The sequence below is a fragment of the Lissotriton vulgaris genome, chromosome 12 (genome assembly GCF_964263255.1).
Source record: "Lissotriton vulgaris chromosome 12, aLisVul1.2, whole genome shotgun sequence".
Lineage (NCBI taxonomy): Eukaryota > Metazoa > Chordata > Amphibia > Caudata > Salamandridae > Lissotriton > Lissotriton vulgaris.
Window position 1 is genome coordinate 10,275,606 of NC_141700.1, and position 20,754 is coordinate 10,296,359.

At 50.2% G+C, this 20,754-nt stretch overlaps 1 protein-coding gene across 1 annotated transcript in view; it reads right to left on the minus strand.

Annotated features, from left to right (window-relative positions):
- KISS1R (KISS1 receptor) overlaps positions 1-20,754 on the minus strand; it is a 241,624-nt gene that overhangs the window by 68,618 nt on the left and 152,252 nt on the right. Inside the window, exon 3 of the mRNA XM_086946308.1 lies at positions 4,160-4,295. Within this exon, the coding sequence (XP_086802434.1) occupies positions 4,160-4,295 (136 nt within the window). The remainder of the gene's footprint in view (positions 1-4,159; positions 4,296-20,754) is intronic.

Genomic DNA, 20,754 nt, shown 5'->3' on the forward strand with positions numbered 1-20,754 from the left:
TTGCTAATTGGGCGACAGAATTATCGCCGCTTAGCGGCCAAAAACGGCTGCTAAAGCGGTGATAATCTAATATCGCCAGGCTTGGACTTAGTAATATGCCCCCTGAAACCACAAAATGGGATTTCTATTCACCGCCTTGTTCTGCTACGGACTCGGACTTCTTTTCTCTGCCTAATACGGCTGTTATACATATCTCCTTCTGCTAGAGTCAAAATAGGGGCCCTCGTGTCTGGCCCTGTGCCCATAAGTCATGGTACCAGGCAAGGGTGCCAGATGTCATCTCTGCTCTTTTTGCTGGCTATAGAGCAGTTTGTGGAAGCCATTTGTGGAAGTGGGGTGGAATGGAGTATCCCCTTGAGTGATGGGACGCATGCGATCTCTCTGTACGCAGTCAACCTGCTCCGGTATGTTCGGGACATAAGGAGAACGCCTGTTGACTTGGTGCAGATCCTCAATGATTTTGCATCCATTACTGGTCTCAGAGTGAATTGTGTGAAATCTTGCTTGTACCCATTCAACCAGGCTCATCCCGAACCCCACACTGGTTATTGGCGATATACCTGTGGAGTGGCAGCCCACTGTCTTTCTGTACTTTGGAGTACATGTATATCAGTGGACCTACAAGAGGGGAACATCTTGCAGTCGATAGCAGCTGTAAATTTGCAAATGCTCTTTTGGCGGAGTCTGCCCCTGGCCGCCATGGGCCGCATTGTGCTACTTAAAATGGTGGTGCTGCCCTGGTTACTGTATTTCTTTACTAACTAGCTTTTGTATATTTGGCCTCCTGTCTTCTGTTCCTTCTAATGTGTCATGTGTAAGTTCATATGGAATGGATATGGAACGGATTGTCAGGGGCCTAACACAGGCCCCGCATCCCCCGCGGTGCGGGGGCCCCCAAGCTGCAGGGGGCCCCTTCAGTACAGTACTTAAACCTGAGCGCTCCGTATTACATCCGGAGCGGGGTCCCCTCCATGTACATTGCAGGGGGGCCCCTTAAACTTTTGTTACGCCACTGCGGATCGCGGTGCAGGGTTGCACTGTCCAAGCTATACTTACCAGTTGCTCAGAGAGGCCTCACACTACCTAATATGGAGCACAGCTACCTGGCGGAGCAATTGCAGTGGGTGGGTGAGTGAAATGCATGCCCGTCGGACAGTAAAATGACTTTCCCAGAGCCTAAGAGCACAAGTGGATGCTCAGAGGCTATGAGCAGAAGGGCATGCCCACAGTCAAACCACAGAACAGCATGCCCACAGTCTAGGAGCAGAAGGACATGCCCACAGTCAAACCACAGAACAGCATGCCCACAGTCTAGGAGCAGAAGGACATGCCCACAGTCAAACCACAGAACAGCATGCCCACAGTCTAGGAGCAGAAGGACATGCCCACAGTCAAACCACAGAACAGCATGCCCACAGTCAAACCACAGAACAGCATGCCCACAGTCTAGGAGCAGAAGGACATGCCCACAGTCAAACCACAGAACAGCATGCCCACAGTCTAGGAGCAGAAGGACATGCCCACAGTCAAACCACAGAACAGCATGCCCACAGTCTAGGAGCAGAAGGACATGCCCACAGTCAAACCACAGAACAGCATGCCCACAGTCAAACCACAGAACAGCATGCCCACAGTCTAAGAGCAGAAGGACATGCCCACAGTCAAACCACAGAACAGCATGCCCACAGTCTAGGAGCAGAAGGACATGCCCTGAGCTGCCTCGGCCCGTGCAGGTACGAGAGGTGAGGCGGTGGGGCCGGGTGCAGGGAGAATTCGACAGACGATGGCGAGGGAAAATTAAATAAATAATTCATTTTCCCTCGCCATCGTCCTTTGAAATCCCCCCTCACCTGCACGGACCACGGCTGGCCCGAGTCTGATAGCAGCAAGGCGTGGAGAGAATCAAGTACCCAGGTACTCACTCCTGTTCATATTGTTTCTAAAGTCGATGGGGTGGGCGGATTGAATGTTCGTGGTCGGTGATCCCACAAATTGTTTTGAATATTGGGGGTGAAAGTTGGGATTGAGCTGTGTCTTCCTCCTTGGACTGGAGTGGGAGTGTTTGTGTTAAAGGCAATATTTGTGAATCCAGTTTGAACACGTTTGAATAAGGGGATCCTTGTTTCAGAGGGGTTGTGTTTCCTTAGTGGGGTGCTGTCCTGCCCTCCATGGCGGTGGCAGGATTTTAGGAGTTGGTCATGCTAGCACAATCCTATGGCTCGAATTCAGATGCGCCCGAAACGCCCAGTGAGAACTACTCCCAGGCTGCCATTTTGTTTGATTATGCACTATCCAGATCACCCAGTTTTGACCCACAATTTGTCGGTGCTCCTACCAAGAAACCCTTCTGCAGGTGGCGGGTGCCCAAACTGCCCCCTTTACTCAGGATCGTGCCCCACCCTTTCTGGCAGCATTTCAACAACAACTTATTGAGATGGTAGAATTTTTGGGGTACACCAGAGCTTGTGGCACTCAATGGCAGTGCCTTCTGACCACCTATTGACTTGAAGGAAGCCTGCAGGCCTTCTCCACGCCCCCACCTCTCAAGGACGGTACGGTGTGTGTTACTGTGATTCAAATTCCTTCACAGAGACCTAGCAAGGGTGACCACTAGTGACGCAGGTGTGACAAACATGGGGCGAAAGCCCCTTTACACACTCAACCACCCCAAAAACACACCTGGGCCACACCTGACTACAGACGTTAGCGTCTTCTTCTTTGTAACTTCTGGACACAATCTCTGAGGGGACGAGCTGGCCCCACACAGACCCTTACATGTTCCCATAACAGATAATAATTTAGGGGCATATTAACAATGGCCAGCGATGATTATTGCTGGCCGTGCTGAGCGATAGTTTTATTATCACCGTCCATCTCTGGTATTTATCGCCCTGGTAGCGCGTAATTAACAACGTGTTACTCCAGGGTGATAAAGATTCCAGAGATAGGGGGGTCATCGTCCATTTGCAGGGAGCAATGCTGGTTTTCCATCGATGTTCCCTGCAAAAGGGTGATAACCTTGCTGATACGACCCACAGAGTTGTATCAGCATAATCCACCTCCTATGTTAGGGATGGCTAAATCAGAATTTTAGCAGACGTTAGATTTTAGTGAAAACGTCTGTTTTTGCCAAAATCTAATGTGTGCTAAAATCATGTGGGCTGCCTTGTAAATATGGCGATGTAAACGTCAGCGATATTTACAAGGTAGTCCATCCGGGGTACGCCCAGTGACGCCCACTTTGCATCTCATCGGAGATGCAAAGGGAGGCGTTGGGGAAAAGGGTGCTAACATGCGATTATGCATGTTAGCACCCTCTTGTAAATAGGGCGCTGGTTTTATCTATGCTTTTTTGGCTTTGTAAGCCAAAAAAGCGGTGATAAAGCCCGTGTAAATAAGCCCCTTAATCGTGTCTTCCCTCCCAGGGAGCCCTCCCCTCTGTTTCCTCTCAAGTCCTCGTGGTGGGCGGGAGAGCGTCGCGTGCGCCACGTACAACGTGCCCCTAATGGGCGCCGAGCTCGTGCCTCGTCCCTTCCTGGATCCTGATTGATAATTGGATAATTGCTCATTTGTTTCTAGCAATTAGGGTGACCCGGAGCCAGGCGGCCCACTGCCCCCTTCAGAGGCGGAATGAGGCCCTTGAAGACCCCTGACTAATGACGTCAAGGGGCCGAGATATGTGTGTGGAGGGGAGGAAGGGGGCAAAGGAGCAAAACACAAACCCAGGGAGGGAGACATCATCGAGGGGAGCACGTGCGCCCAGAAAAGACAGCTGGAAGGAGGGACACGAGCAGCAGCTTCAGGGGAGGGTGAGGGTGAGGGTGGGGGGGGGGAGGGTGGGGGGAGAGACTCAGAAACAGGATGGAGAGGGAAATACATAGGGGGTAAAAAGAGAATAAGCAACCACGACAGAGTGAGAGAAAGAAGAAAAAGATACAAGTGGATAAGAAAAGAGAGAGATATGAAGAGGGAGGGCAGTGAAATAGAAGAAAGACAATGACGAAGATGGAAAGTGATGGAGAGAGGGAGGATAGCCACATAAGTGAAAGAGAGAGAGAAGAGAAAAGAGTGCTAGCGAGGGAGGGAGGGAGGGAAGCAAGTGGAGGTGTGAGGATGGAAACTGGGTAGTCATCAAGGCCGTGCCAGGGCCCTTCCTTACCTATCCAAATGCCCAGGCTGACCGCAGCCGCCACGCGCGGGGTGCGCTGCCGTAGAGAGCGCAGAGGAAAGACGGTCACATACCAGCGGTCCACACTCATGGCGGTCAGCGTCACACATGTGGCCTGCACAGATACCTGGTGGGGAAAAAAGAGCGGGTTAGATGGACTCTGTCCAGAAAGCTACAGGCTATCTCGAAGATTAAGTGTCAGTAAGCCTTACAGGTACAAGATCCACAACTGATAACAAACCTCTCTCGGAGGGTAGGCCTCAGCAACTCCAACAGGAGCGAGACTGCCAGCAGACCACAAACCTCTCTCAGAGGCTAGGCCTCAGCAACTCCCACAGGAGCAAGACTTTCAGACTAACGGCAAAACCTCTCTCAACAACTAGACCTCGGCCACTACTATAGCCTTTTAGCCCGCCAAAGCTGGCTATACTGGCTATTAAAGGCCCTCTCCAGCGTTAAAGGCCCGAGCCGAAGGCGAGGGCCTTTAACAAGGGAGAGGGACTTTAACAACCAGTATTGCCCAGCTACGAAGGGCTATAAGGCTATTAGAACATTCTGCCACTAGAGGGTAGAATGTTCTAAAAAATAAAACAAAGCCTTTTGAAGGCGCGAGGAGATTGGAATCCCCTCAGGCTCCCTGAAGCCTTTGTTCAGAACCAGAACGTGGGCTTCTATGGGAATTCACAAGGGCCTATTATGAAGCCCATTATCGCCGCTTTAGCCGCAGTTTCCTGCCGATAAAAGCGGCGATAATGTATCGCCCTTTCTTGATAATATGGCCCTGTATTTGGACACCTGTATAGAAGACGTTCTTTTCTCCAAGGGCTGCAATCCTGTCAGAGTGTAACCCGGCTTTACAAATCACTCAAATAGAATAAAACAAAAGGTGAAACCACAGAAGGGAAAACCAGGCACTCTGAAACAACGACTGCCAACATATCTACCAAGCGTCAGAACATATAACCCTACACAAATCAGCCTGTTGTGAATTTCCAAATCTAAAATTCGTAACTCAACAGAATTAGGTTCATTTAGTATTCGGACTCCACCGCTACTGCAGGTGGGAATAAATGTTTGGGGGTGCATTTGGGTGTTTGTTGTTGGGTGATGCTTCAATATTTGAGATACTGTGGCAGCCATGTTTTTAGGTCGAGCCTGGGCAGCGCATGCGCTGCGCTGTGAGGCATGCTGTATTCAGGTGGGGACTTGAAGCTTTGCCCATTTCCTATCCATCTTTTCAATTGGCTCCTGTTACTGTCCTTTCGAAATCGTTGCTTTTGATTCATAAATAGGCTTAGTAGTCCCTCCTTGGTACTGCCTTGTCTGCACTTGTAACCTCCCATGAGGACTGGACTTTTTACTTGTATTGTTACACTACCTGCTTTATCTAGGCTGTGAGCACTATTTTCATCAATTATTTGCTCCTATTCCACCCATTACGTGCTTTTCTACAAGCAGCACAACGCCTGCTTTTATTTTATTTACTAATATCCAGCCACTTTAACTATCGCGGCTGCGTTTCTTTCTTTCTTTACTTTAGTAGCCCGCAGCACTTCTTTATTTATTTAATTTGGCAGCGCTGTCTGCTTTAACTTTAGCGGCCGCGCTACGAAACATTTTTTTTCCTCGCAGTGAGAGCCCCCATACCATGCTTTCACATACACAGTGGCTATGCCCCTTTCTATACGCTCCTGCCGCATTCAGGTTACAGCGAGCCACATGTACAGAAAGGGGCGGGGCCACTATGAAAGTGGTCTCGCATTTGCGAGAGTTTGAGCTATTGGCATTAGAAATTATAATGCCTTTTATATATGTGTTGGTTTTGAAAACACATAAATAAAAGGCATTGTCATTTACAATGCCAATAGCTTAAACTCTCGCAAATGCGAGATCTGTTGCATTGCAAATGCTTGTTTGTCTATGTTTTCGAGTGTAAGTCTACAGTGGATGTTTACCCGTGTTAACTGGTCCTTAAATGTTTTCGTGTTTCAGAATCGTGCTGTTTGTCCTCCTCTCTGACTGCACCTGGTTCAGATGGGTCAACAGCACCAGCTTGGAAGAAGGGAACCTGGCGAGCGGTCGCCACTTGACTGCAAGGCTTGGGATGAGGATGCCACCCCCTTCCATCTTTCCTGGAGAGGGAGCCAGGGTGAGGCTTTGAGGACTAAGTGACATTGTCCCGGGACGGGCCCTGGAGATCAGCCGGCTCAAGGACATCTTAAGGATTCTGGGGCCCGGGGCCAAACATATTTTGGGTGCCACTGTTCAGAATGGCTTTGACTTTAGGATCCGGTTTCAGATCTTTCATGCCCTCCTTGGCCAGACCACTGAGAGCTCATAGGCACACTCCTCCAAATTAAAAATGTATTTACAGCTAATATTCAGGGAGAGTGATGTGTGTTTTCAATATTGTAACACAGCAGCAGCTCAGTAACAATGCTGCGAATCCTCTCTGTGCCACCCTCCCAACTCTCATATGTGAGTCCTGTCCTAAATGAACCGTTTTTCTGCTAAATGTCTGTAATAGACTCTCACACATCGCCCATATTAAAAATAATGTAAAGGAAAACAGTATTTAAAGTAATCTGTTTAACAGTCAGTCAAAAAGCTTTTTTATCGGTTAAAAACCATAAAAAGACATATATACACATTTACAGGTTAAAATGGAGAAATTTAAGCAATAGTACATTGCAGTCCTAAAACATAGTATGTTCATAACATGATTAAGAAAATTGTGAAACTACAAATATAAAAAGGATCTACATGATTTAAAATGGCGCACACAATGAACAGTCCTTCAGCATTTATTTGTAAGAACCTCATGTATTACAATATTTATGCTACTACAAGAGCGGTAGTTTGAGGACTTTCATTTTTAGGGCTCGGGGGCGGAGCTCCGAGCGCCTATTGTTAAAGAAAAAAAAAGTTTCTTTAGGGCTCGGGCAAGAAACATTCCTTAGTTTTTATGCCATCTGCATAGTGATTCGTCTTTGCTGTGCTGTGTTTGTAGTAGCCTTGACGCGATAGGCTATCTGTAATTTCCGTCGGCCATTTTTGGCATTTTCTCTGGGGTTTCGCGCACGGCCGTCCATTAATCTTAATTAGGAGCTGTCAGGGAGGTGCTGTAATGGAATCCAGATGCTGTGGGCGCGTTCACCATTATGCAGAGCGTGTGCACTGCTGTGTTTTTTTTCCCTTCAGCTCTGTGTGCGCGCATGAACAGCCGGCCAGCAATGTAGAGAATCACATGCATCAGATCTTTTTTTTTTAAACAATTGCGATAGCGAAAGTGATCGCTTTCTGTGCTGTTTGTTTTTCGTATGTAATCTTGTTCTTGTACGAACTCGATAGTAGCGGAGTATCCCATCCTCACCCTCTAGGTCACTTCATTAATGTTCCACGAGTCCGCCGTGTCTGGTGGCGTCTGTGCCCTACCCTTTGTGTCTGTAGAACATTCCCCTGGGTGAGAGTGCAGCGAAAGGGCTGCATTTGTGTTCCAATTGCGACGGATATCTCTGCCCGCCGGTGATGCTGTCTGGTGCCCGAGGGGTGTTCACCATGTTTTATCACTGCTTCTAGTCGGAGGCTGCCCCCCTGCCCATGGTGCTCACGTGGCCGAGGGTGATGCGCAGGGAAGTCATGTCAGATTGGTAGTGCAGTGTGCAGAGTGGTAGTGCAGAGTGCAGAGTGCAGAGTGGTAGCAGAGTGGTAGTGCAGAGTGCAGTGTGAGAGTGCAGTTTGAGAGTGCGAGTGCTAGTGCAGAGTGCAGATTGGTAGTGCAGAGTGCAGATTGGTAGTGCAGAGTGCAGAGTGCAGAGTGGTAGTGCAGAGTGCAGAGTGGTAGTGCAGAGTGGTAGTGCAGAGTGCAGAGTGGTAGTGCAGAGTGCAGAGTGGTAGTGCAGAGTGGTAGTGCAGAGTGCAGAGTGGTAGTGCAGAGTGGTAGTGCAGAGTGGTAGTGCAGAGTGGTAGTGCAGAGTGCAGAGTGGTATTGCAGATTGGTAGTGCAGAGTGCAGTTTGGTAGTGCAGAGTGGTAGTGCAGAGTCGTAGTGCAGAGTGCAGATTGAGAGTGCAGAGTGCAGATTGAGAGTGCAGAGTGGTAGTGCAGAGTGCAGAGTGGTAGTGCAGAGTGCAGAGTGGTAGTGCAGAGTGCAGCGTGGTAGTGCAGAGTGGTAGTGCAGAGTGGTAGTGCAGAGTGCAGAGTGGTAGTGCAGAGTGGTAGTGCAGAGTGCAGAGTGGTAGTGCAGAGTGCAGAGTGGTAGTGCAGAGTGCAGAGTGGTAGTGCAGAGTGCAGTTTGGTAGTGCAGAGTGCAGTTTGGTAGTGCAGAGTGGTAGAGCAGAGTGGTAGTGCAGAGTGCAGATTGGTAGTGCAGAGTGCAGAGTGGTAGTGCAGAGTGCAGAGTGGTAGTGCAGAGTGCAGAGTGGTATTGCAGAGTGGTAGTGCAGAGTGCAGATTGGTAGTGCAGAGTGCAGATTGGTAGTGCACAGTGCAAAGTGGTAGTGCAGAGTGGTAGTGCAGAGTGGTAGTGCAGAGTGGTAGTGCAGAGTGGTAGTGCAGAGGGGTAGTGCAGAGTGGTAGTGCAGAGTGGTAGTGCAGATTGAGAGTGCAGAGTGGTAGTGCAGAGTGGTAGTGCAGAGTGCAGAGTGGTAGTGCAGAGTGCAGAGTGGTAGTGCAGAGTGCAGAGTGCAGATTGGTAGTGCAGAGTGCAGATTGGTAGTGCAGAGTGGTAGTGCAGAGTGGTAGTGCAGAGTGCAGAGTGGTAGTGCAGAGTGCAGATTGGTAGTGCAGAGTGGTAGTGCAGAGTGCAGAGTGGTAGTGCAGAGTGCAGAGTGGTAGTGCAGAGTGCAGAGTGGTAGTGCAGAGTGCAGAGTGGTAGTGCAGAGTGGTAGTGCAGAGTGGTAGTGCAGAGTGCAGAGTGGTAGTGCAGAGTGCAGAGTGGTAGTGCAGAGTGCAGAGTGGTAGTGCAGAGTGCAGAGTGGTAGTGCAGAGTGCAGAGTGGTAGTGCAGAGTGGTATTGCAGAGTGGTAGTGCAGAGTGCAGATTGGTAGTGCAGAGTGGTAGTGCAGATTGAGAGTGCAGAGTGGTAGTGCAGAGTGGTAGTGCAGAGTGGTAGTGCAGAGTGGTAGTGCAGAGTGGTAGTGCAGAGTACTGAGTGGTAGTGCAGATAGCAGAGTGGTAGTGCAGAGTGCAGAGTGGTAGTGCAGAGTGCAGAGTGGTAGTGCAGAGTGGTAGTGCAGAGTGCAGAGTGGTAGTGCAGATTGGTAGTGTAGAGTGCAGAGTGGTAGTGCAGATTGGTAGTGCAGAGTGGTAAGAGTGCAGAGTGGTAGTGCAGAGTGCAGAGTGGTAGTGCAGAGTGCAGAGTGGTAGTGCAGAGTGCAGAGTGGTATTGCAGAGTGGTAGTGCAGAGTGCAGATTGGTAGTGCAGAGTGGTAGTGCAGAGTGGTAGTGCAGAGTGGTAGTGCAGAGTGGTAGTGCAGAGTGGTAGTGCAGAGTACAGAGTGGTAGTGCAGATAGCAGAGTGGTAGTGCAGAGTGCAGAGTGGTAGTGCAGAGTGCAGAGTGGTAGTGCAGAGTGGTAGTGCAGAGTGCACAGTGGTAGTGCAGATTGGTAGTGTAGAGTGCAGAGTGGTAGTGCAGATTGGTAGTGCAGAGTGCAGATCGGTAGTGCAGAGTGGTAGTGTAGAGTGGTAGTGCAGAGTGGTAGTGCAGAGTGGTAGTGCAGAGTGGTAGTGCAGAGTGGTAGTGCAGAGTGGTAGTGCAGATTGCAGAGTGGTAGTGCAGAGTGCAGAGTGGTAGTGCAGAGTGCAGAGTGGTAGTGCAGAGTGGTAGTGCAGAGTGGTATTGCAAAGTGGTATTGCAGAGTGGTATTGCAGAGTGGTATTGCAGAGTGGTAGTGTAGAGTGGTAGTGCAGAGTGGTAGTGCAGAGGGTAGTGCAGAGTGCAGATTGGTAGTGCAGAGTGCAGAGTGGTAGTGCAGAGTGCAGAGTGGTAGTGCAGAGTGCAGAGTGGTAGTGCAGAGTGCAGAGTGGTAGTGCAGAGTGGTAGTGCAGAGTGCAGATTGAGAGTGCAGAGTGCAGAATGGTAGTGCAGAGTGGCAGTGCAGAGTGCAGAGTGGTAGTGCAGAGTGGTAGTGCAGAGTGCAGAGTGGTAGTGCAGAGTGGTAGTGCAGAGTGCAGAGTGGTAGTGCAGAGTGGTAGTGCAGAGTGGTAGTGCAGAGTGGTAGTGCAGAGTGCAGAGTGGTAGTGCAGAGTGCAGAGTGGTAGTGCAGAGTGCAGAGTGGTAGTGCAGAGTGGTAGTGCAGAGTGCAGAGTGGTAGTGCAGAGTGCAGAGTGGTAGTGCAGAGTGGTAGTGCAGAGTGGTAGTGCAGAGTGCAGAGTGGTAGTGCAGAGTGGTAGTGCAGAGTGGTAGTGCAGAGTGCAGAGTGGTAGTGCAGAGTGCAGAGTAGTAGTGCAGAGTGCAGATTGAGAGTGCAGAGTGCAGATTGAGAGTGCAGAGTGGTAGTGCAGAGTGCAGAGTGGTAGTGCAGAGTGCAGAGTGGTAGTGCAGAGTGCAGAGTGGTAGTGCAGAGTGCAGATTGGTAGTGCAGAGTGGTAGTGCAGAGTGCAGAGTGGTAGTGCAGAGTGCAGATTGGTAGTGCAGAGTGGTAGTGCAGAGTGCAGAGTGGTAGTGCAGAGTGCAGATTGGTAGTGCAGAGAGGTAGTGCAGAGTGGTAGTGCAGAGTGGTAGTGCATAGTGGTAGTGCAGAGTGGTATTGCAGAGTGCAGATTGGTAGAGCAGAGTGCAGATTGGTAGTGCATAGTGCAGAGTGGCAGTGCAGAGTGGTAGTGCAGAGTGGTAGTGCATATTGAGAGTGCAGAGTGGTAGTGCAGAGTGCAGAGTGCAGATTGGTAGTGCAGATTGGTAGTGCAGAGTGGTAGTGCAGAGTGGTAGTGCAGAGTTTAGAGTGGTAGTGCAGAGTTTAGAGTGGTAGTGCAGAGTGCAGAGTGGTAGCAGAGTGGTAGTGCAGAGTGGTAGTGCAGAGTGGTAGTGCAGAGTGCAGAGCGGTAGTGCAGAGTGCAGAGTGGTAGTGCAGAGTGCAAAGTGGTAGTGCAGAGTGCAGAGTGGTAGTGCAGAGTGCAGAGTGCAGAGTGGTAGTGCAGAGTGGTAGTGCAGAGTGGTAGTGCAGAGTGGTAGTGCAGAGTGGTAGTGGTAGTGCAGAGTGGTAGTGCAGAGTGGTAGTGCAGAGTGCAGAGTGGTAGTGCAGATTGCAGAGTGGTAGTGCAGAGTGCAGAGTGGTAGTGCAGAGTGCAGAGTGGTATTGCAGAGTGGTAGTGCAGAGTGGTAGTGCAGAGTGGTAGTGCAGGGTGCAGATTGGTAGTGCAGAGTGCAGAGTGGTAGTGCAGAGTGCAGAGTGGTAGTGCAGAGTGCAGAGTGGTAGTGCAGAGTGGTAGTGCAGAGTGGTAGTGCAGAGTGGTAGTGCAGAGTGGTAGTGCAGATTGAGAGTGCAGAGTGCAGATTGAGAGTGGTAGTGCAGAGTGCAGAGTGGTAGTGCAGAGTGCAGAGTGGTAGTGCAGAGTGGTAGTGCAGAGTGCAGAGTGGTAGTGCAGAGTGCAGAGTAGTAGTGCAGATTGCAGAGTGGTAGTGCAGAGTGGTAGTGCAGATTGCAGAGTGGTAGTGCAGAGTGCAGAGTGGTAGTGCAGAGTGCAGAGTGGTAGTGCAGAGTGCAGAGTGGTAGTGCAGAGTGCAGAGTGGTAGTGCAGAGTGGTAGTGCAGAGTGCAGAGTGGTAGTGCAGAGTGCAGAGTGGTAGTGCAGAGTGGTAGTGCAGAGTGGTAGTGCAGAGTGCAGAGTGGTAGTGCAGAGTGGTAGTGCAGAGTGGTAGTGCAGAGTGCAGAGTGGTAGTGCAGAGTGCAGAGTAGTAGTGCAGAGTGCAGATTGAGAGTGCAGAGTGCAGATTGAGAGTGCAGAGTGGTAGTGCAGAGTGCAGAGTGGTAGTGCAGAGTGCAGAGTGGTAGTGCAGAGTGCAGAGTGGTAGTGCAGAGTGCAGATTGGTAGTGCAGAGTGGTAGTGCAGAGTGCAGAGTGGTAGTGCAGAGTGCAGATTGGTAGTGCAGAGTGGTAGTGCAGAGTGCAGAGTGGTAGTGCAGAGTGCAGATTGGTAGTGCAGAGAGGTAGTGCAGAGTGGTAGTGCAGAGTGGTACTGCATAGTGGTAGTGCAGAGTGGTATTGCAGAGTGCAGATTGGTAGAGCAGAGTGCAGATTGGTAGTGCATAGTGCAGAGTGGCAGTGCAGAGTGGTAGTGCAGAGTGGTAGTGCATATTGAGAGTGCAGAGTGGTAGTGCAGAGTGCAGAGTGCAGATTGGTAGTGCAGATTGGTAGTGCAGAGTGGTAGTGCAGAGTGGTAGTGCAGAGTTTAGAGTGGTAGTGCAGAGTTTAGAGTGGTAGTGCAGAGTGCAGAGTGGTAGCAGAGTGGTAGTGCAGAGTGGTAGTGCAGAGTGGTAGTGCAGAGTGCAGAGCGGTAGTGCAGAGTGCAGAGTGGTAGTGCAGAGTGCAAAGTGGTAGTGCAGAGTGCAGAGTGGTAGTGCAGAGTGCAGAGTGCAGAGTGGTAGTGCAGAGTGGTAGTGCAGAGTGGTAGTGCAGAGTGGTAGTGCAGAGTGGTAGTGGTAGTGCAGAGTGGTAGTGCAGAGTGGTAGTGCAGAGTGCAGAGTGGTAGTGCAGATTGCAGAGTGGTAGTGCAGAGTGCAGAGTGGTAGTGCAGAGTGCAGAGTGGTATTGCAGAGTGGTAGTGCAGAGTGGTAGTGCAGAGTGGTAGTGCAGGGTGCAGATTGGTAGTGCAGAGTGCAGAGTGGTAGTGCAGAGTGCAGAGTGGTAGTGCAGAGTGCAGAGTGGTAGTGCAGAGTGGTAGTGCAGAGTGGTAGTGCAGAGTGGTAGTGCAGAGTGGTAGTGCAGATTGAGAGTGCAGAGTGCAGATTGAGAGTGGTAGTGCAGAGTGCAGAGTGGTAGTGCAGAGTGCAGAGTGGTAGTGCAGAGTGGTAGTGCAGAGTGCAGAGTGGTAGTGCAGAGTGCAGAGTAGTAGTGCAGATTGCAGAGTGGTAGTGCAGAGTGGTAGTGCAGATTGCAGAGTGGTAGTGCAGAGTGCAGAGTGGTAGTGCAGATTGCAGAGTGGTAGTGAAGAGTGCAGAGTGGTAGTGCAGAGTGCAGAGTGGTAGTGCAGAGTGGTAGTGCAGAGTGGTAGTGCAGAGTGGTAGTGCAGAGTGTTAGTGCAGAATGGTAGTGCAGAGTGGTAGTGCAGAGTGGTAGTGCAGAGTGGTAGTGCAGAGTGCAGAGTGGTAGTGCAGAGTGCAGAGTGGTAGTGCAGAGTGCAGAGTGGTAGTGCAGATTGCAGAGTGGTAGTGCAGAGTGCAGAGTGGTAGTGCAGATTGCAGAGTGGTAGTGAAGAGTGTAGAGTGGTAGTGCAGAGTGCAGAGTGGTAGTGCAGAGTGGTAGTGCAGAGTGTTAGTGCAGAATGGTAGTGCAGAGTGGTAGTGCAGAGTGGTAGTGCAGAGTGGTAGTGCAGAGTGCAGAGTGGTAGTGCAGAGTGGTTGTGCAGAGTGGTAGTGCAGAGTGGTAGTGCAGAGTGCAGATTGGGAGTGCAGAGTGCAGATTGAGAGTGCAGAGTGGTAGTGCTGAGTGCAGAGTGGTAGTGCAGAGTGGTAGTGCAGAGTGGTAGTGCAGAGTGCAGAGTGGTAGTGCAGAGTGGTAGTGCAGAGTGCAGAGTGGTAGTGCAGAGTGGTAGTGCAGAGTGCAGAGTGGCAGTGCAGAGTGGTAGTGCAGAGTGGTAGTGCAGAGTGGTAGTGCAGAGTGGTAGTGCAGAGTGCAGAGTGGTAGTGCAGAGTGCAGAGTGGTAGTGCAGAGTGCAGAGTGGTAGTGCAGAGTGGTAGTGCAGAGTGGTAGTGCAGAGTGCAGAGTGCAGAGTAGTAGTGCAGAGGGCAGATTGAGAGTGCAGAGTGCAGAGTGGTAGTGCAGAGTGCAGATTGAGAGTGCAGAGTGGTAGTGCAGAGTGCAGATTGAGAGTGCAGAGTGCAGATTGCTAGTGCAGAGTGCAGAGTGGTAGTGCAGAGTGGTAGTGCAGAGTGCAGAGTGGTAGTGCAGAGTGGTAGTGCAGAGTGCAGAGTGGTAGTGCAGAGTGGTAGTGCAGAGTGCAGAGTGGTAGTGCAGAGTGGTAGTGCAGATTGCAGAGTGGTAATGCAGAGTGGTAGTGCAGATTGCAGAGTGGCAGTGCAGAGTGCAGAGTGGTAGTGCAGAGTGCAGAGTGGTAGTGCAGAGTGGTAGGGCAGAGTGCAGAGTGGTAGTGCAGAGTGTAGAGTGGTAGTGCAGAGTGGTAGTGCAGAGTGCAGAGTGGTAGTGCAGAGTGCAGAGTGGTAGTGCAGAGTGGTAGTGCAGAGTGCAGAGTGGTAGTGCAGAGTGGTAGTGCAGAGTGGTAGTGCAGAGTGCAGAGTGGTAGTGCAGAGTGGTAGTGCAGAGTGGTAGTGCAGAGTGGTAGTGCAGAGTGCAGAGTGGTAGTGCAGAGTGGTAGTGCAGAGTGGTAGTGCAGAGTGCAGAGTGGTAGTGCAGAGTGCAGAGTAGTAGTGCAGAGTGCAGATTGAGAGTGCAGAGTGCAGAGTGGTAGTGCAGAGTGCAGATTGAGAGTGCAGAGTGGTAGTGCAGAGTGCAGATTGAGAGTGCAGAGTGCAGATTGCTAGTGCAGAGTGCAGAGTGGTAGTGCAGAGTGGTAGTGCAGAGTGCAGAGTGGTAGTGCAGAGTGGTAGTGCAGAGTGCAGAGTGGTAGTGCAGAGTGGTAGTGCAGATTGCAGAGTGGTAATGCAGAGTGGTAGTGCAGATTGCAGAGTGGCAGTGCAGAGTGCAGAGTGGTAGTGCAGAGTGCAGAGTGGTAGTGCAGAGTGCAGAGTGGTAGTGCAGAGTGGTAGTGCAGAGTGCAGAGTGGTAGTGCAGAGTGGTAGTGCAGAGTGGTAGTGCAGAGTGGTAGTGCAGAGTGCAGAGTGGTAGTGCAGAGTGGTAGTGCAGAGTGGTAGTGCAGAGTGGTAGTGCAGAGTGCAGAGTGGTAGTGCAGAGTGCAGAGTAGTAGTGCAGAGTGCAGATTGAGAGTGCAGAGTGCAGATTGAGAGTGCAGAGTGGTAGTGCAGAGTGCAGAGTGGTAGTGCAGAGTGCAGAGTGGTAGTGCAGAGTGCAGAGTGGTAGTGCAGAGTGCAGATTGGTAGTGCAGAGTGGTAGTGCAGAGTGCAGAGTGGTAGTGCAGAGTGCAGATTGGTAGTGCAGAGTGGTAGTGCAGAGTGGTAGTGCAGAGTGCAGATTGGTAGTGCAGAGAGGTAGTGCAGAGTGGTAGTGCAGAGTGGTAGTGCATAGTGGTAGTGCAGAGTGGTAGTGCAGAGTGCAGATTGGTAGAGCAGAGTGCAGATTGGTAGTGCATAGTGCAGAGTGGTAGTGCAGAGTGGTAGTGCAGAGTGGTAGTGCAGAGTGGTAGTGCAGATTGAGAGTGCAGAGTGGTAGTGCAGAGTGCAGAGTGCAGATTGGTAGTGCAGATTGGTAGTGCAGAGTGGTAGCAGAGTGGTAGTGCAGAGTGGTAGTGCAGAGTGGTAGTGCAGAGTGCAGAGTGGTAGTGCAGAGTGCAGAGTGGTAGTGCAGAGTGCAAAGTGGTAGTGCAGAGTGCAGAGTGGTAGTGCAGAGTGCAGAGTGCAGAGTGGTAGTGCAGAGTGGTAGTGCAGAGTGGTAGTGCAGAGTGGTAGTGCAGAGTGGTAGTGGTAGTGCAGAGTGGTAGTGCAGAGTGGTAGTGCAGAGTGCAGAGTGGTAGTGCAGATTGCAGAGTGGTAGTGCAGAGTGGTAGTGCAGAGTGCAGAGTGGTATTGCAGAGTGGTATTGCAGAGTGGTAGTGCAGAGTGGTAGTGCAGAGTGGTAGTGCAGGGTGCAGATTGGTAGTGCAGAGTGCAAAGTGGTAGTGCAGAGTGCAGAGTGGTAGTGCAGAGTGCAGAGTGGTAGTGCAGAGTGGTAGTGCAGAGTGGTAGTGCAGATTGAGAGTGCAGAGTGCAGATTGAGAGTGGTAGTGCAGAGTGCAGAGTGGTAGTGCAGAGTGCAGAGTGGTAGTGCAGAGTGGTAGTGCAGAGTGCAGAGTGGTAGTGCAGAGTGCAGAGTAGTAGTGCAGATTGCAGAGTGGTAGTGCAGAGTGGTAGTGCAGATTGCAGAGTGGTAGTGCAGAGTGCAGAGTGGTAGTGCAGATTGCAGAGTGGTAGTGAAGAGTGCAGAGTGGTAGTGCAGAGTGCAGAGTGGTAGTGCAGAGTGGTAGTGCAGAGTGGTAGTGCAGAGTGTTAGTGCAGAATGGTAGTGTAGAGTGGTAGTGCAGAGTGGTAGTGCAGAGTGCAGAGTGGTAGTGCAGAGTGCAGAGTGGTAGTGCAGAGTGCAGAGTGGTAGTGCAGATTGCAGAGTGGTAGTGCAGAGTGCAGAGTGGTAGTGCAGATTGCAGAGTGGTAGTGAAGAGTGTAGAGTGGTAGTGCAGAGTGCAGAGTGGTAGTGCAGAGTTTTAGTGCAGAGTGTTAGTGCAGAGTGTTAGTGCAGAATGGTAGTGCAGAGTGGTAGTGCAGAGTGGTAGTGCAGAGTGGTAGTGCAGAGTGGTAGTGCAGAGTGCAGAGTGGTAGTGCAGAGTGGTTGTGCAGAGTGGTAGTGCAGAGTGCAGATTGGGAGTGCAGAGTGCAGATTGAGAGTGCAGAGTGGTAGTGCTGAGTGCAGAGTGGTAGTGCAGAGTGGTAGTGCAGAGTGGTAGTGCAGAGTGCAGAGTGGTAGTGCAGAGTGGTAGTGCAGAGTGCAGAGTGGTAGTGCAGAGTGGTAGTGCAGAGTGCAGAGTGGCAGTGCAGAGTGGCAGTGCAGAGTGGTAGTGCAGAGTGGTAGTGCAGAGTGGTAGTGCAGAGTACAGATTGAGAGTGCAGAGTGCAGATTGAGAGTGCAGAGTGGTAGTGCAGAGTGCAGAGTGGTAGTGCAGAGTGCAGAGTGGTAGTGCAGAGTGCAGAGTGGTAGTGCAGAGTGGTAGTGCAGAGTGGTAGTGCAGAGTGCAGAGTGGTAGTGCTGAGTGGTAGTGTAGAGTGCAGAGTGGTAGTGCAGAGTGCAGAGTGGTAGTGCAGAGTGCAGAGTGGTAGTGCAGAGTGCAGAGTGGTAGTGCAGAGTGCAGAGTGGTAGTGCAGAGTGGTAGTGCAGAGTGCAGAGTGGTAGTGCAGAGTGCAGAGTGGTAGTGCAGAGCACAGAGTGCAGAGTGGTAGTGCAGAGTGCAGAGTGGTAGTGCAGAGTGCAGAGTGCAGAGTGGTAGTATAGAGTGCAGAGTGGTAGTGCAGAGTGCAGAGTGGTAGTGCAGAGTGCAGAGTGCAGAGTGGTAGTATAGAGTGCAGAGTGGTAGTGCAGAGTGCAGAGTGGTAGTGCAGAGCACAGAGTGCAGAGTGGTAGTGCAGAGTGCAGAGTGGTAGTGCAGAGTGCAGAGTGCAGAGTGGTAGTGCAGAGTGCAGAGTGCAGAGTGCAGAATGAGAGTGCAGAGTGCAGATTGCTAGTGCAGAGTGCCTAAAACACATTGCCATTTACAATGCCATTATCTCTAACTTAAAACAAACCCGAGCCCTAATGCATTCCTAATGCTTGTTTAATTTTGCTCACCTTAAGTACCACATGGACAGGAGGAATCTAGCAGTTGCGAACACTGTCAAGGGGGTGATGTCATATTTAAGAATTCTGAATACCTCCCTGTAGGGAAACAACACTTACAACACAACTTTTACAACGCACTACCTTTACAACTAAACTTTTACTACGCAACATCCATTACAACGCATGCCATTACAACGCATGTCACTACAACGCCTACCACTACAACGCATGTCATTACAATGCAGTCATTACAAAGCATACCATTACAACGCATGCCTACACTATCCAACACTTACCCTAATGTTGCACCCCCTGGAGTTAGAATAGTAATTTTCATCCCTACACTATCCCACACTTACCCTACTGTTGCACCCCCTGGAGTTAGAATAGTAATTTTAACCCCTACACTATCCAACACTTATCCTACTGTTGCACACCCTGGAGTTAGAATAGTAATTTTTACCCCTACACTATCCAACACTTACCCTACTGTTGCACCCCCTGGAGTTAAAATAGTAATTTTTGCCCCTACACTATCCAACACTTACCCTACTGCTGCACCCCCTGGAGCTAGAATAGTAATTTTTACCCCTACACTCTCCAATACTTACCCTACTGCTGCACCCCCTGGAGTTAGAATAGTAATTTTTACCCCTACACTATCCAACACTTACCCTACTTTTGCACCCCCTGGAGTTAGAATAGTAATTTTTACCCCTACACTATCCAACACTTACCCTACTGTTGCACCCCCTGGAGTTAGAATAGTAATTTTTACCCCTACACTATCCAACACTTACCCTACTGTTGCACCCCCTGAAGTTAGAATAGTAATTTTTACCCCTACACTATCCAACACTTACCCTACTGTTGCACCCCATGGAGTTAGAATAGTAATTTTTACCCCTACACTATCCAACACTTACCCTACTGTTGCACCCCCTGGAGTTAGAATAGTAATTTTTACCCCTACACTATCCAATACTTACCCTACTGTTGCACCCCCTGGAGTTAGAATAGTAATTTTTACCCCTACACTATCCAATACTTACCATACATGCAATGTAATGGTATGCGTTGTAATGGTATGCGTTGTAAATTAAGTACTCGTTGTAGTGGAATGCATTGTAAAGGTAGTTTCAAAGAATTCGTTGTAATGGCATGCGTTGTAATGGAATGCGTTGTAATGGATATTGCGGTGTAAAAAATGCATTGTAACGGTATGCGTTGTAAAAGTATGCGTTGTAACGACATACATCCCTCCCTGTAGTCCCTAAGACCCCTGGACTTGCAAAGTTGGATGATTCATTTGGCTCTTGCCTTAGAATAGGAGGGGCAGAAGAGCAGAACGTGCAGATCTGTCTCTCTGCTGCCCTCACACCCTGGGCAAGAACTCGCTGTGCGTGGGACATTTGACCACTTGTGTGTTACAGCCCTGAGAAGCAATGAACCATGTCTAAACTGAATGTATAATTTCTTAGCCAAAGGGGACTGGATATCATCCAAAAATTTCTCGAAATAGGGGTGGGCCTTGATATCAAGAAAGGTGTTGGTCAACCTATAGAGGAGTTAGTTAATTTGAGTTCCATACGGTAACGCTTGAGTTCCAAGCTCAACGATTTCTTGGTAATCAAGACGCAGGTCTCCTCAGGGGAAGACAACAAGTCCCACATACCAAGAACCTGGTAGAGGTACTTAATGTGGTTTTGCCAGGGGATTTTCCCCACACCCCTTCTGGACAGAAGATCCCTTAGGTCCTCCCTATAGCTTATAAGCTCCGGGGTGGACCAAAGTCGTCTCCAGTACAGCAGGGGACCATTTGAGGCAATCTCCTGTATAGGTACTAAACCTAAGTCCAACCGTAAGCGGGTCAGGGGGGTACTCGGGGGAAGTCTCAGAAGACGCCTAATAAAGCTATTCTCAGTGAGGGATAGAGGGACGGCGCTGGCATGTCCCCATAAGTCTGTACCATATAGCGCACCCCCTCTTTCCACGGGCGGACCCAACAGTTTAAGAGAGGTCTCGTTAAAGACCTTTAGGATACCGCCTGATGATTGGGCCAGCTTCAAGTTAGCCTTAATCATGTGAGACCCCCAGTCCATTCTATTGTTTAGTGTGACCCCCAAGTAATCGAAAGTAGACACTTGATCCAACACCGTTCCATCCAAGTGGGGGTGAGGACAATTGGATAGTTTGGTATTATAAACCATGAACTTGGTTTTGGAGAGGTTAATCTCCAGGTTCCTCGATCTACTGAAGGAGCAAAATGCCTCTAATGTTCGCTCTATACCCATGGATGATTTTGATAGTAAAAGGGTATCATCAGCGAACATTAGGGCCGGTATCTTGCGACCTGCTAAGCTTGGAGAGTCTAGGTCTCTCGCTCCCAGTAAGTGTTCAATCAACCCATTGAGGAAGAGGGAGAAGAGAGAGGGGGCCAACATGCACCCCTGCCTCACTCCCTTTTCCACTGGGAACGGAGCCGACAACTCCCCGTTCCTCTCGTACCTCACCCTTGCATATGTTCCTTGATGCATACGTTTGAATAGATGGCACAAGTAGGCCGAGGCACCCATCTCTAGTAGTATTGCCCAAAGCTTATCCCTCTGGACCAGGTCAAATGCAGACCGAAGGTCCACAAAAAATCAAGTACAAACTACCCGCCCCCAGGGAAACCGTCTTCCAATAGACCAACTGTAATCTAAACAGTTGGTCGATAGTGAAGACCTTTGCACGAAAGCCCGCTTGGAGGGAGGTTAGGATGTGATGATCATCCATCCAACTCTGCAACCTTGGTAATAGGAGGCGGGAAAATAATTTCTGGACGACGTCAATCAAGCTAATGGGGCGGTAGTTGGCCGGGTCAAGAGGGGAAGCCTTTTTATGGATGGGTATAATTTCAGCACCCAGCCATGTTGGAGGAATCTCCAGGCCCTGCAAGATGGCATTTAAATAT